Source organism: Callorhinus ursinus, unplaced genomic scaffold (assembly GCF_003265705.2).
Source record: "Callorhinus ursinus isolate GAN/ISIS: 27379988/994484 unplaced genomic scaffold, GSC_fseal_2.0 scaffold19, whole genome shotgun sequence".
Lineage (NCBI taxonomy): Eukaryota > Metazoa > Chordata > Mammalia > Carnivora > Otariidae > Callorhinus > Callorhinus ursinus.
The window spans coordinates 25481517-25496106 of NW_027397081.1; the positions used below are offsets into that span (position 1 = coordinate 25481517).

Sequence of the window (14590 nt, forward strand, 5' to 3'; positions counted from 1 at the left end):
CTTTTGTAGTGATTTAGTAATTAAATCTATAAAAGTGTATGGAACAGTCAATTAAGTGATGAACAGATAAAATGTGGTGTTATAGCCTGAATTATGCTCCCCACCCCCCCAGTTCATATGTTGTTGAAGTCCTCACCTCCAGTACTTCAGAAGGTGACTGTATTTGAAGACATGGTCTTTAAAGAGATAATTAAGTAAAACGAGGTCATCAGGGAGGGCTCTAATCTAATCTAACTGTTGCCCTATAAGAAGAGGACACAGGCACACACCGAGGGAAGATGTATGTAAAGACACAGGGAAAAGACAGCCATCTTCAAGCCCAGGACAAAGGCCTCAGAAGAAACCAACCCTGCCAACACCTTGATCTAAAACTTCTAACATCCAGAACCATGAGAAAATAAATTCTGTTTTTTAAATCACCCAGTGTGGTTTGTTACAGCAGCCTTAGCAAACCAGTAAATGCAGTATATGCATACAATGAAATATTCAGCCATAGAAAGAATAAGTAGTGATGCATGCCACAACATGAATGAACCTTGAAAACATGATGTTAAAAGGGAAGAAGCCAGTCTGGGGGCACCTGCCTAGCTCAGTCAGGGGAGCATGTGACTCTTGATCTTGGGGTTGTGAGTTGAGCCCCACACTGGGTGTAGCAATTAAACAAATAAACAAACAATTAAAAAATGAAAGCGAGTCTCAAATGACATGTTGCATGACTCAATTTATATAAAATGTCCAGAATACGTAAATTAATAGAAATATAATGTACATTAGTGGTTCCCTAGGACTTTGGAGGGAGGCGGGACTTGGGAAAATGGAGTCACTAATGGGTTAGGGGAATTTTTTTGTGGGTATGAAAATGTTCTAAAATTGACTATGGTGACTAATTGTACCACTCCATGGATATACTCAAAACCACTGAATTGAAAATTCATTGAAATGGTATGTGAATTATATATCAATCATATATCAAAATGGAAAGCAAGGGAGAAAATTTCTAGGAGTGAGTTTATGCCCCATAAACAGTTTTGAAGGTAGAACACTCTAATAAGTGGTGACATAAAGAACAAAGAAATAAAGGCAGCCTGATCTCTGTTTCCTTCAAAAAAAAAGGATAGGAAGCTGGCCTAGAATAGAGCAGGGTCTCACAGCCTCAGCATTATTGAGATTTGAGCTGCAGAATTCTCTGTTGTGGGGGGTGTCCTGCACATTGCAAGATGCTTAGCAGCACTTTCAGTCTTTACCCACTGGATGTGAGCAACACCACCATCACCCCCAGTTGTGACAACAACCAAAAGTATCTACAGACACATCACCCCCTGTTGAGAACTGGGGGACTGGAGAAATGGACCTAAAGGTTAACCTTACAATGTAACAAACAGACCCCTGTTTGCCTGAATTTTAATTGTGCTGTCTTTTAAGGCAGGGCAGTAGGGTGGGGGTAGAAGAACTCAGGCACCATTTCAAAAGAGAAAACATATGTCTATCTGATATCAAAAAGAAAAGGGGGGAGTCGGACAATTCCAGATACAATTTGCCAAAATTGTCTTTGGCACCTTTTTGGTACAAATTCTGCCATTCTTTACGCCATCACAACTTCTTCCCTGGATATAGTAAAGCTTTCCAATATTTTTTTTAAAGAAACTACAAAAGCCTGAGTGTCCTACCCATAACATGTTGATCTGGTATATCTGTATGATTCATAAAATTTAGGTTATACTGGATAAAAACAACCCGCAAAGCTTAGTGGCTCATTACAACTGTTTATTTTTCCCATGCCATGTGTTCATCATGGCTTGTTTGGGGCTCTGCTCCAGGTTTCCTCACTCTGGGATTGAGACTCATGGAAGAGCTACTGTCATGAACAGTGATAGTAATGTGGTAAAGGGAAATGTGTTCTGAGGGTTCTTGAACTGGCAATTACATATTTCTGCCCAGAACTAACACGTCACTTCTGCCCACAACTCACAAGACCCCACCCAACCACAAGGGGGCCAGAAATTGCAGTTGTACCATGTGCCTGGAAGACAGAGAGCCAGAAATAACTAATGAATAGTGTTACATACCCTCAAAGTACTCTTCCATATTGCTTTCCCTGTTCATATAATCATATACCTGTATACATATGTAGTACATATATGCAGGACATTACCATTGCTCAAAATGGGGTCATATTGTAAGTAGTCTTTTCCATCTTGCTTGTCTCAGCCAACTATCTCATGGAAAACCTTCCAGGACAGCTGGTATAGCTCTAATTCAGTCTTTTTAATGATTATAGAATATCCCATGGTGAAGATAGACCATTATTTACTAAAGTCAAATGTATGGCTAGAACTAAGAGGTTCAGGTTCTCTGTGATATTTGGTAATCTATACGTTTTGTATCCTGTCATCTCAAATTGGGACAAATTGGCTTTCACTCCTCCCCCTGCCATGAATGCCAAGTCCTTAGTTCTAATGTTGGAGAGTGCGGGCTGCTAAGCCCAGGCACTCAAGGAAGAAAATAAAATTTGATTTCCTTATTTTTGATTCTCATTCATCTAAATACATCCTTTCACTACTTTCTTCATCTAAAATAAGGGAACATGTGGGCTTTATTAAGAAACAAAGGGCACCATATCAAGTTTTATTTTTAACTACAGGCAAACTGCATCAAGCATAATTTCTCCTCTGCTCGCTCCCTCTACTTCTGTGACTCTCCAGTCTTCTTTCCCTGTCTCCTACTCTTCCTTAACTCTTCCCTCCTTTTTCTCTTCTGGACATCTTTAACTTGTCTTCCATTTCACTTCCTTATCTCAAATTAAAATTAGAGAATGCAGAGGGGGGAATGGTTAAAGAGGACAAGGAAAAGCATGTCAAACCTCTTATGCAAATGATGTTCCTTTTCCAGTGATTTCCTTAGACAGGACATGAAAAGTTGCCCAAACCACTAGTCTTCTCAGCTGCCAGGTTTAACTTAAAGCTATCACCTCTCCAAAACATTCAGCCCTCTCTTCACACTCTATCTCATGCAATATCAAAAAAGAGCAAACATATTAAAATAAGAAAGGAAGCTTGTCTTTGCAGAAGCACTTTCTGATGTTTTCCTCTCTGTGGGTTTTCCTGAGATTGATTTTTTTCTTTTTTTTACATCTCAGGGTTGTGAGTTCAAGCCCTGCGGAGCCTACTTTAAAAAAAAAAAAAAAAGACCTGAGCTGAAATCAAGAGTTGGACGCTTAACTGACTGAACCACCCAGGTACCGCTGAAGTATTTTATAGTTTAATTCTAAAGAGCTTATCCCTTAAATATTTGCTTTTTATTTTTAAATCATTTTTTTAAAGCTAGACTTGTCAGAGACTTAACCTATTTGAATGGTGTTATCCAAATTATTAGACTACATTTTTATTTTTCTACTTGAAGTTGGTTATTGCCTTGTGCCTCCTAATTGAAACTGACCCATCCTATATTTCTACCACATGTCCTATGAGGTAGCTAATCAAATAAACTAATCTAATAATTGGTTACTGGAAGAACTCTACCTCCCTGCTCCTCTCCCTCATCAAATCAAGGTACTCAGCCTTCCAAGTAGCCTAAGTAAATTTAGAAATGGTTTCTACAGACATGCTGCAGGCACTGCATTCACTGATGTCAATCTGAAACCAGGTAAAAGGGGAGAGTGGGGCTTGACAAATTGATACGAACACACAAGGACTCTGCCTTTATTCAGGGTATTGCTCCTCAAAAAATGGGGAAGGACAGGAAAGATTTGCAAAGCTGTTTTTCCTGCACTTCTGGCTAAGAAAACAAGGGAGTATAACTGGCTCGATCATGAAAGGGACCTTAACAGGCCTTTTACTTTTGTTTTTTTGTTTGTTTTTAGAAGATTTTATTTATTGACAGAGAGACACAGCGAGAGAGGGAACACAAGCAGGGGGAGTGGGAGAGGGAGAAGCAGGCTTCCCACTGAGCAGTGAGCCCAATGCAGGGCCCAATCCCAGGACCCTGGGATCATGACCTGAGCTGAAGGCAGATGCTTAACGACTGAGCCACCCAGGCGCCCCTAGGCCTTTTATTTTTGGAAAAGCTACTAGACCTTCAGGTAAAACAGTTTGAGGCCGGGTGCCTGGGTGGCTCAGTCGGTTAAGCAACTGCCTTCGGCTCAGGTCATGATCCTGGAGTCCCGGGATCGAGTCCCACATCTAGGGGCTCCCCGCTCAGCAGGGAGTCTGCTTCTCCCTCTGACCCTCCTCCCTCTCATGCTCTCTCTCATTCTCTCTCTTGCAAATAAATAAAAAATAAAATCTTAAAAAAAAAAAAAAAAAACAGTTGGAGGCCATGGCCTTTCTGCCTGAGGGAGGCCATAGGAGGACATTAAATGAAAATGGAGGCTTTTTTTTTTTATGTTGATCAATATAGGGTTTAAGAAGAATGAGGAGAGAGCCTTCGGTTATGGCAGCATGAACAGATGGGCAATTTCTTTCTGCAAAAGCAAAAAACAAAAAATGTATAAAACTAAGCAAAATTGTCAAAACCAGCCATTTCCAGGAACTGGAAATTGACCAAAGTCAGACAACAAATTAAGAGGCTGTTCTGACTTTGTTAAATTAACATTTGTTAAGTAGGGTCCTGGGGTGTCTGATGGTGAGTTTCTGTTCAACAAAAGACTATTATCGAAATAAGAGAATTTTATTTCTCAAAGGTCCTGGACAAGGACAAGGCATGCCTCAAGGGGCCACCTGGGGAGGTGAAGGCAGAGTGCAGGTAGAGAGAGTGACAGGACCTGGCACACATACCTTTATGAGGGTCCACAAGTGGAGCCCTTAGGATTCCCAGGCTAAGCCTGGATTGGTCAGTTCAAACCAGAGAGAACAAGGTTTTGGTCAGCTTCACAGGGGTCTTATTTAAGGGGTGCACAAGGGGACGGCCCTGGGAGATGGGGGAGACTGTTGGGGAAGTCGTATCAGGAACTTCCACGTACTCACGACTCTGCAGTTGTTCTTTCGGGTATGCCCGCAGGAGGAGCTCATAGCAGGTCAAGGCCCCTGCAGGCCAGTTGGCCATACGAAATGGAGGAGGAGACAGCAATATTATGGAGTAGTTCAGCTAAACTCGCAACAGAAGCTTTTATTTTTGAAAAGCTACTAGACCTTCAGGTAAAACAGTTGGAGGCCATGGCCTTTCTGCCTGAGGCCACTGCCATTATCCCCTCACTCAGCCGATGACTTTTAAGTAATGTGGTGCTAGCTATGAAAACAAGTAGTTTTGCTGCCACAGGAAACAGATGCAATCCAGGGTGGTGATGGGGGGGAGGGGGTTGAAAATCCTTGGCTCTGGGTTAAACATGGGAATGAGCAGGGAAAATGGGGGGTGGGGAGAGGGCGGGGGGGGGGGTTGTCAGAAAAAATAGTTGAAGAATTTATGGCTGAAAACTTCCTTTCATCCCCTGATGAAAAATATTAAATTACAGACCCAAGAAGCTCAGCCACGATCAAAAAATAAAACACAAAAAGAACCCACAAAAGATATATCATAGTCACACTGCTGAAAGCCAAAGATAACAGGAAAAACTTGAAAGCAAGAAAAAAAAGTAACTCACTGGGGAAAAACAGTATGATTAATAGCTGATTTCTCATCAGCCAGAAGCCAATGGAATGACATAATCAGAGTGTTGAAAAACTGCCAACTAAGAATTCTATATCCAACCTATTCTTCAAAATGAAAACGAAATAAAGATATTTCCAGATAAATAAAACCGAAAGAATTCATTGGTAAGAGAACTGCTCTATAAGAAATATTAAAGGACAAGGCGCCTGGGTGGCTCAGTTGGTTGAGCGACTGCCTTTGGCTCAGGTCATGATCCTGGAGTCCCGGGATCAAGTCCCGCATCGGGCTCCCTGCTCGGCGAGGAGCCTGCTTCTCCCTCTGACCCTCCCCCCCTCATGTCCTCTCTCTCTTTCTCGCTCTCTCAAATAAATAAATCTTTAAAAAAAAAAAAGAAATATTAAAGGACATCCTTCATGTTGGAAGTAAATGAGATTAGAGGATTATTCAAATGCACAGGAAGTAATGAAGAACACTAGAAATGGTAAACATGTAATTAAATATAAAAGACTATGTATCTGTCTCTATTTCCTGGAAAATGTGAGACTATTTAATGCTCACTTTGCCAGCACAGATACTAAAACTGTAATGATACAGAAAAGATTAGCATGGCTCCTGCACAAGCATGACATGCAAATTTGTGAAGCGTTCCATATTTTTTTGTTGCATCACTATATTGTACACCTAAAACTAATATAACACATATGCTAACTATACTGTGCTAAAAAGAAATGAGCTATCAAGCCATGAAAAGACACAGAGGAAACTAAAGTGTGTATTACTAAATGAGAGATGGAGGCTACACACTTTATGATCTCAACATTTGACATTCTAGAAAAAGCAAAACTATGGAGACAGTAAAAAGGGGTGGTGTCGGGTGGGGGAGGGGGAGAGATGAACAGGCAGAGCAGAGAATTTTTAGGGCAGTGAAAATACTGTGTGGTATTTATAATGATGGATACATGTCATTATAATTTTGTCCAAACCCATAGAATGCACATCTAGAGTGACCCCTAGGGGCGCCTGGGTGGCTCAGTCGGTTAAGCGTCTGCCTTCAGCTCAGGTCATGATCCTGGGGTCCTGGTATCGAGCCCCACATTAGGCTCCCTGCTCAGCGGGGAACCTGCTTTTCCCTCTCCCTCTTCCCTTCCCACCCCCCCACCCAATGCTTGCTCTCAAATAAATAAAATCTTAAAAAAAAAATGGGGGCACCTGGGTGGCTCAGTTGTTAAGCGTCTGCCTTCGGCTCAGGTCATGATCCCAGGGTCCTGGGATTGAGCCCCGCATCGGGCTCCCTGCTTTGCGGGAGGCCTGCTTCTCCCTCTCCCGCTCCCCCTGCTTGTGTTCCCTCTCTCGCTGTCTCTGTCAAATAAATAAATAAAAATCTTAAAAAAAAAAAAAAATGGGCCCTAAGGTAAACTATGGACTTGGGGTGATTATGATGTGTCAATGTGGTTTCATCCTTGGTTTAAAAAAAAAAAAAAAGCACCAGTCTGGTGAGTGGTATCAATAATGGGGGAGACTATGCATGTGTGCAGGCAAGGGGTATGTGAAAAAAATCTCCCTACCTTACTCTCAATTTTGTTGTAAACTAAAACAGCTCTAAAAAAAAACAAAAATGGTAAAAACATAACCCATAATATACTACTTGGATGAGCGTGTTATTTGTTCCACAAATATTTGATTGCTTACTCTATCACACCCAACTATAAGTGCGGGGCTAACTGCAATAACAAAACAGATCAAGGGGCGCCTGGGTGGCTCAGTTGTTAATCGTCTGCCTTCGACTCAGGTCATGATCCCAGGGTCCTGGGATCGAGCCCCACATCGGGCTCCCTGCTCTGCGGGAAGCCTGCTTCTCCCTCTCCCACTCCCCCTGCTTGCGTTCCCTCTCTCGCTGTGTCTCTCTCTCTGTCGAATAAAAAAATAAAATCTTTAAAAACAAAAACAAAACAGATCAAATCCCTACTTTCAGGGACTACATTCCAGTGGGTAGAGCTGGATGCTTAAAAAAAAATCAATATGGAATATCAGATAGCGATCCATGCTTTAAAGAAAATTTAGAAGTATACCTGGATACTATTTGGTAGGTAGTGATCAGGTGTGAATTATAAACATACAATGAATGAATTCCTAAAAAAAAATATATACCTGGATTGAAAAGGGGGACATGCCTGCTACTTCACACAAAGTAGTCCGGGACTAGAGTAACATTTGAACAGCAACCTGAGTAAAGTGAAGAAGAGACCTGTTGGCTCTGGTTCGGGAAGCTGCTGGAAATAACAGACAGCCCAAGCCCTGAAGCAGGAATGATCTGTGCTTAGAAATGGAAGGCCAGGGAAGGGACCCCGTGTGGCAGGGCTGGAGGGGTAGGTCGGAGAGGTCAAAGAGATAGCTGGGATCGCTAGGGCTTATGGGCCCTGAGGACTTTGGATCTACAGAGCCATAATAACGAAACTAATGATTGAAGCAAATGAACATCATGTGACTACAGTGAACGTGAAGGGTTGAGGAGGAGGGAGAGCTCCAGGAAGCTGGTAGATAATGCCTGACAAAGATAAATGAGCAAATGGCCGCCTGCACAAATTAACGAGAATCCAGGCGGCAAATACCAGAAGAAACAGTGGAAAGGGATTAAAGTGGTTTCACTAGTGGGTGAGGAGGGATGGAACACGTGACTGCTGCTTTTCAGTAGAAGCCTTTTAAATACGATTTGACTTGTTTTTTAAAACATGTGGAAGTTCTCGAGGAAGGGTGGAAAGCTCAACTGTACATGCATCAGACGTGAAGCAGCCCATGTAGCCAGTGAGAGGGGGTGGAAGTCCTGACGGCCAGGGTTGGAGTAGTCGTTCTCATAAAATAAGCCTTCATGTTACGTCCTTGAAGTCTTGTCTGCTGAGTGAGCGCCCCTGAGAAAGAGTGGGTCCTTCTTCATACGGCTTATGATTTGGAATCCTCAGTCACATGTTGTGTTTCCTGCCAAAATATCCATTTATGTTTTCTTCATTCAGCCACCTGACAACTGTCCCCTATTTTCTTAGGTGCTGAAGAACACCGATGGCAAACTTTAAGGGCCATGCTCTCCCAGGGAGCTTCTTCTTGATAGTCGGACTGTGGTGGTCAGTGAAGTACCCACTGATGTACTTTCACCAGAAGGGGAAAAGCAGCCGACTGACTCATTACCATCAGCGACTCGAGATCATTGAAGCCGCAGTCAGAACCCTGTTTTCAGTCGCTGGTAAGAAGGGAGTCACCTGGTGCAGGGGGTCTCCCCACCACACCCAGAAACCTTAACCCATTTTCTGGACCCTGTGAAGTGGATGTTTCCACTGGCAGATAGTAAGACAAGGATTTTCAGTGGGCCACCACATATTTTATAGTATCTATTGTGTACTGAGCTTTGTTACTGTTAACAGTTAATAATAGTGCACCATGAAAAACTACCAAATAAACTATATTCTTCGCCCTAGAAGGACATAGGTATAAGTTGTAGGAATAGAAAACATACTTGATGAAAAAGATAAAACATAAGAATAGAAAAAATAATAGAGTAAGCTCATGTACATGAATTAGGAAAGTACTAAATGCAGTTTAGTTTAGAAAAATCATCTTTTTTTTCCAGTTCTCTCTCCACTAGAATCTCAAGAGTAGCTACCACCTAATTCCTTGGCATATCCTCCATCCCCATATCTCAAGCAATTACAAAGACGGGGACTTTATGCTAGAGGACTAGTAAGAGAGGCAGTGGAAGAAACTGAAGAAAGCCAGCAGAGGGCTGTTAAAAAGGGATTTTCCTTTACTGTGCCCTGTTCCAACAAAACCCACGCACTTCCACTGTGACTCGTCATTCACTCCACTAGTGGCCACATGAGACGGGGCCCACCTCGCCAACAGCAGAGAGTGTTCTTCCTCAGGATCCGCCCAGCATGGGGGTAACAAGGGACTTTATTCTGCAATTGCGTTTTGCCACTTCTCACCTTAGGCCCACAGCATCTCAGAAGGAACCGAAGCAACACCAGTAGCCCCTCTTGGAGTGAGCAGAGGCACCTAGCTTTGTGTGCCCAGCCCCGCTGACTCTTCCCATCCACCAGTCAGTTGGGCATCTCGTCTTTCTGGAGTTGAGGTGATGGGAACTATACAGTTTAAATGCTAAGGACAGCATCAGTGTTGCCCAGAAAAATAGAGCTGGGAAAGTATTTGGCCTCTTTGCTGGGTGAAGCTACTGCTCATTCCACAAGATCTCCTGAGCTCCTACCCAGCAGGAACTCACTATTCCAGGTCTCGGGGATACAGTGGGGAACCAAGCAGAGTCCCTGCCCTCACAAAGCTCCCATTCTAGTGTCAGTGGGATTTCTTCTCCCGGGTCCTTTCCACCAATTCCTTGATCCCTCACATATAAATTCAGGAAGGGGCTGGGTTTAAGAAAAAAAATGTTTGGGGAACAGGGTCCAGAATGTTGTCATGGAGGATTATTCTAGGCCCCAAGAACATTTTGGGCACCAGGCATAAAGGCCAATCTTTTGCCTTCCAAAACAGATCATGAAGTAGAAGGGCTAAGAACTACGAGCCACTGTCTCAAAGGCTTGCCTCTCCTAAGACACAGTATGGCCAGAAACACTGTGGTGACAGGCCTTCACCTGGTTCTCCCAGTATTTAGGGTACAGAGACCTAAAGCTATGGGAAGGACTCACGGCTCACAGAGCACACTCTGTGCTCAGGCAAACCACTCACTCGAAGTCTGCCCTGATGAAAACACACCCGGGAGCTACTGTTCCCCCCTCAGGTGTGCACCACTATCTTCCCCACCAGGGTGTCTCTGCTCAGATCCCATTATTTTCAACCTAATGGTTTCGTTCCGGGATTTCTCTCACTGCTCACTTAGCCCGAAGATTAATATATCAACCACATTCTCATTTAAGTGATTATGCCTTGCTTTCAGCTCAGCCACTAGACAAATATCCCGGGGACCTGTGTGGCTGTTTCTATCACTTCTTCTCTCCACACCCTGACCCCCAAAGGAACAGCAGAGGCAAGATGTCTACACAGGTTCGTCAGCAAATGCATCTTACGCTGAAGTAGCTGCATCTGAGGGAGCAAAGCAGGTGCACTGACCTGGAGGCCATTTTCACCCATGTTTCAACTTCCTTCCTGACTTCAAGTTCCACTCTCACCCCTGCAGGGATCCTGGCCGAGCAGTTTGTTCCGGACGGGCCCCACCTCCACCTGTACCATGAGAATGAGTGGTGCAAGTTAATGAACTGGCAGCACAGTACCATGTATTTGTTCTTCGCAGTCTCGGGAATCACCGATATGCTCACCTATCTCGTCAGCCACGTTCCCCTGGGGCTGGACAGACTGGTTATGGCTGTGGCAGCATTCACTGAAGGTAACTTAGTGGTACAGATGGAAGAAACAATGCAAGAGACTGACAAATTGTGTTTATGATGCATCAGGATAGGGAGACCAGAAATACTGCCAGTACAGTAACTTTACCCAGAAAATCCAAATCCCTGAATTTCAGACACCTGAATAGGACTTGGTCCTGGTGCTCTGGAGGTTCCAGGGGACATAGTCCATAAAAGAGCCCATGAAAACATAAGGTTTTCAGCCAAAGTCTCGGGATCTTGGTGCCCAAACTCTCTGCCCCCTCCCCCATCACGCTCATTTGTATGACAGCATGTGTGCACTTCCACGCTGAAACACACAGTAACTCTCCAAAACCTGGCTGGAGGCCACCACATACAAGGATAACTCCCTCTGCTCAGGGAAGAGAAACTGCACTCCACCTCCCACCCTGGAATGTTCCTGTCTGGACTCCATGACAAACCTCAGGAGACCCACCCAAGCAGCTAGGACAGATTTCCCAATATAACTCTTATTAACCGGGGTAAGGAAAAAGCATTTTGTAATCCAACAACCTCACTTACTTCTGTACCTCAGGAAGAGTTGGGGGTGGGGGGGGGAGTTAAATGAGGGCAAAACTGAATTTCAAGTACACACACAAATTTGTCACAAATCCGCGTGTTTCACCTACGCATCCTGTATTGAGTAAAGAGATTTTAAAAGATCCATCCTTTGCAGCATATATCCACTTCATACATACACGAAATCTAATCTGGGTCTGTTGCCCTGTAACGTTATATAAACTGACTTCCTAACTGCTGAAAAATCTAGCTTTGAGACAGGCGTAGGAGGGCATTCTAGGAATGGTTAACAGTGCAGATGAAGCCTCTGAAGCAGAAGGCAGCGAACCCGTGATGGCCAAAATTGCTTTGTGCAGGTTTTCTCTTCTACTACCACGTCCACAACCGACCACCCTTGGACCAGCACATCCACTCGCTCCTGCTGTGCGCTGTGTTCGGAGGGGCTTTCAGCATCTTCGTAGAGGTGGTCCTCCGGGACAATATTGTGCTGCAACTCTTCCGAACCAGTCTCGTTATCCTTCAGGGCACCTGGTTCTGGCAGGTAATTATTCAAAAGGGTGCTCTTCACCTTGTGTGGATTCAAGGAGCCCCATGGAGCTCGTGCAAGGCAGGTCCTGCAGGGCCAGCACTGACATACACCACAGGAAGGGCTGTGGAGGGCCACTGGTCTTCCCGTGCCTGGCCCCTGACTTAGGTCATTTCGTCCAGTAGTACCTTGCTGACGAACTGACAGGTGGATCCCATGCAGCATACACAGTGAGCCCACGTGCCCTCCCTAGTGGAGGCATGGATACCGTTTGTTTATAGGCCCCTGAAATGTGGTTTTAAGCCCATACTAAAGCCAGAATTAGAGCCATTCTCCTATGCAAAAGGCCTTTCTGTGCTCCCAGAGGTATGACAGGAGGAGGCAGTGGGGGATGTACAGACAGCAGGGGCAGTCGCGGGGAGAGGCGAGCTTGCTGCTCAGGACCAACTAAGGCTGGCTTCTCTGTATAACCCACCAGATCGGGTTTGTGCTGTTCCCACCTTTTGGAGGACCCGAATGGGACCAGAAAGATGACGCAAACCTCATGTTCGTCACCATGTGCTTCTGCTGGCACTACTTGGCTGCCCTCTGCATTGTGGCCATCAGCTACTCGCTCGTTTTCTGGTATGTCCAAGGGAAGACAACTTCTGTCTGGTTTTTCCTAACAACCCCTCGGTCCCCAAAATCTACTACATTTTTACTTCCAGTGACCCACCTTTCATAACTAAAGAGTGCTAACTTCTACCACTTTTTGAGTGCCAACTATACGCCCAGTTCTGCAAATCAGGGGGATGAGATTCTGAGAAGTTCAAGGACTGTCTGGTCACTGTCACCTGAAAGACCCAGGTTTCGAAGGCAGTTCTGATGGACTTGAAGCCTGCACTGTGAAAGGAGAAACTCTGAGTTAGGCATCAGTGCTGCACTACAGACCCCGCTGTCCATCGTTTTGAGCCCATCACCTTATTCCTGGATTTGCCCCACCTCCTTCCCAGAGACGTGGCAGTCAGACACGATGCTGAAACAGCAAGTGCTTGGTCAGCGGTTACTAGAATAGCTGACCATTCCCAGACACTCACTGTCCCAGGCCCTGCGGTTAAGAACCTCATGTCTATTACCCCACTGAATCCTCATTATTTTATGAAGTATGTGCTGTCACATTTTACAGCTCGGGAAGGGAAACCAAGGCTTCAAAGACTGAGTAACTTGATCGAGGTCACCCTATGAGTCAACAGCATACCTGGCCTTGAACTGCAGTGCGAGTTTCTTTTTGGATATGCTAATAATTAGTTCTGTTGTAGCTGCCCCTCGTTTTCCTAGTTTCTGATTTCCCTCCCCAAAGCAGATCTACTTCACACACACACACAAGTTCCATGCAGACCAAACAGAAGGGAACTTAAGGTCACAGTTTCCTTTAGTTCTACTGCCTGGTCAGTGAAACAATAAGCTGGGAGACAGAAGACTTATGTTTAGTCTGTTACAACATTAACCATTAAATATTATTAATCATCTATCAATGAATAGTGTCCAAGAAGCAAGATATGCGGACAACCATGTTGTGGTTTCTTTATATGTTTGATAGACATATAAAGAAAATGCTTTAAGAACCAGTGCATGCCTTAACATCCTTGGTTGAGAGAATAAGGGCATTTGGGGGCTAATTTCATGCGCTCTTATTGTTGCTCTATTACAGCCATTTGACTCGGTTAAAGAGGCATGGAGGAGAAATCATTGGCATTCAGAAGCTGAAGTCAGATCACACTTACCAGACGGCCCTCTTGAGTGGCTCAGATGAGGAATGAGGGAGACCACCCGTCATCAATGTGGGGTGAACATGCCCCTTTGAGTATGAACAGCTAGAGTGTGCAAAGGGGAAACTCATCTCCATTTCAATGCTTGCGCCAGTCTGCTCTTAAGGTTCTATATATTTGCACCTTCTCACTTAACTGACTAAAGTCTCTGTTGCTATGGTATCCTTCATGAAGAAAAATGAAGCCTTTGTGTCCCAGTATGAAGAGAAATCATTCAAAGACTCTGAAAGTTTCAGGACAGGATAGGGCCTCATGGATGAATCCAGGATATGAACCCAGCAGAAAATACTGCTTTTGATAACTTATCCATTTTTTTCTGAAGAAAACAGGTTGTTTCTTATGAGAAATTAAGTGAGACTTCCTTTATTTTAAAGATACAATTCTAGCACATTTTTAAGTAAAACAATTTACAAGCTTTGGTACTTTAAATATTACTTGTTAAACATTTCCTAATTAACCATTAATATTACAGAGTACTGCAATACTACTCATAAGTGATGACATTAGGTCAAAGGTGACTTTTTTTTTTAAACCAGGAAGCTAGTTAGTGGCCCAGCTAAGAGCTGGAACACTGATGTTCTGGGTCCTCAAAAGTACCCTCAAGGGAAGATGCTAACAGGAAGTCTGTATAATGAGGTAGAGAGAAAAATGGCAGGTTATTGAAGACCTTGAATTTAAATATAGCCGAAAGCAAAGTGTAAGAATCCTGCAAAGGGATCTTGAAATAGTAATCTAAAGTCTTGACACTGTAA

At 43.9% G+C, this 14590-nt stretch overlaps 1 protein-coding gene and 1 non-coding gene across 7 annotated transcripts in view; both read left to right on the plus strand.

The window, feature by feature from the left end:
* The window catches only part of TMEM45B (transmembrane protein 45B), a 50760-nt gene extending 36170 nt beyond the window's left edge, over window positions 1-14590 (plus strand). For 5 of the 6 annotated variants that reach the window (XM_073903981.1, XM_073903983.1, XM_073903984.1 and 2 more), the window contains 6 exons: window positions 3137-3235; window positions 8622-8818; window positions 10760-10966; window positions 11861-12045; window positions 12509-12654; window positions 13721-14590. In XM_073903981.1, coding sequence (XP_073760082.1) covers window positions 8638-8818; window positions 10760-10966; window positions 11861-12045; window positions 12509-12654; window positions 13721-13829 — 828 coding nt within the window. In that variant the 5' untranslated portion in view covers window positions 3137-3235; window positions 8622-8637 and the 3' untranslated portion in view covers window positions 13830-14590. The remainder of the gene's footprint in view (window positions 1-3136; window positions 3236-8621; window positions 8819-10759; window positions 10967-11860; window positions 12046-12508; window positions 12655-13720) is intronic. The other variant, XM_025893434.2, reaches the window with a different exon arrangement.
* LOC112840649 (U6 spliceosomal RNA) lies at window positions 6134-6240 on the plus strand. Its single transcript, XR_003212546.1, has one exon. It is a non-coding gene; the product is annotated as a U6 spliceosomal RNA (small nuclear RNA).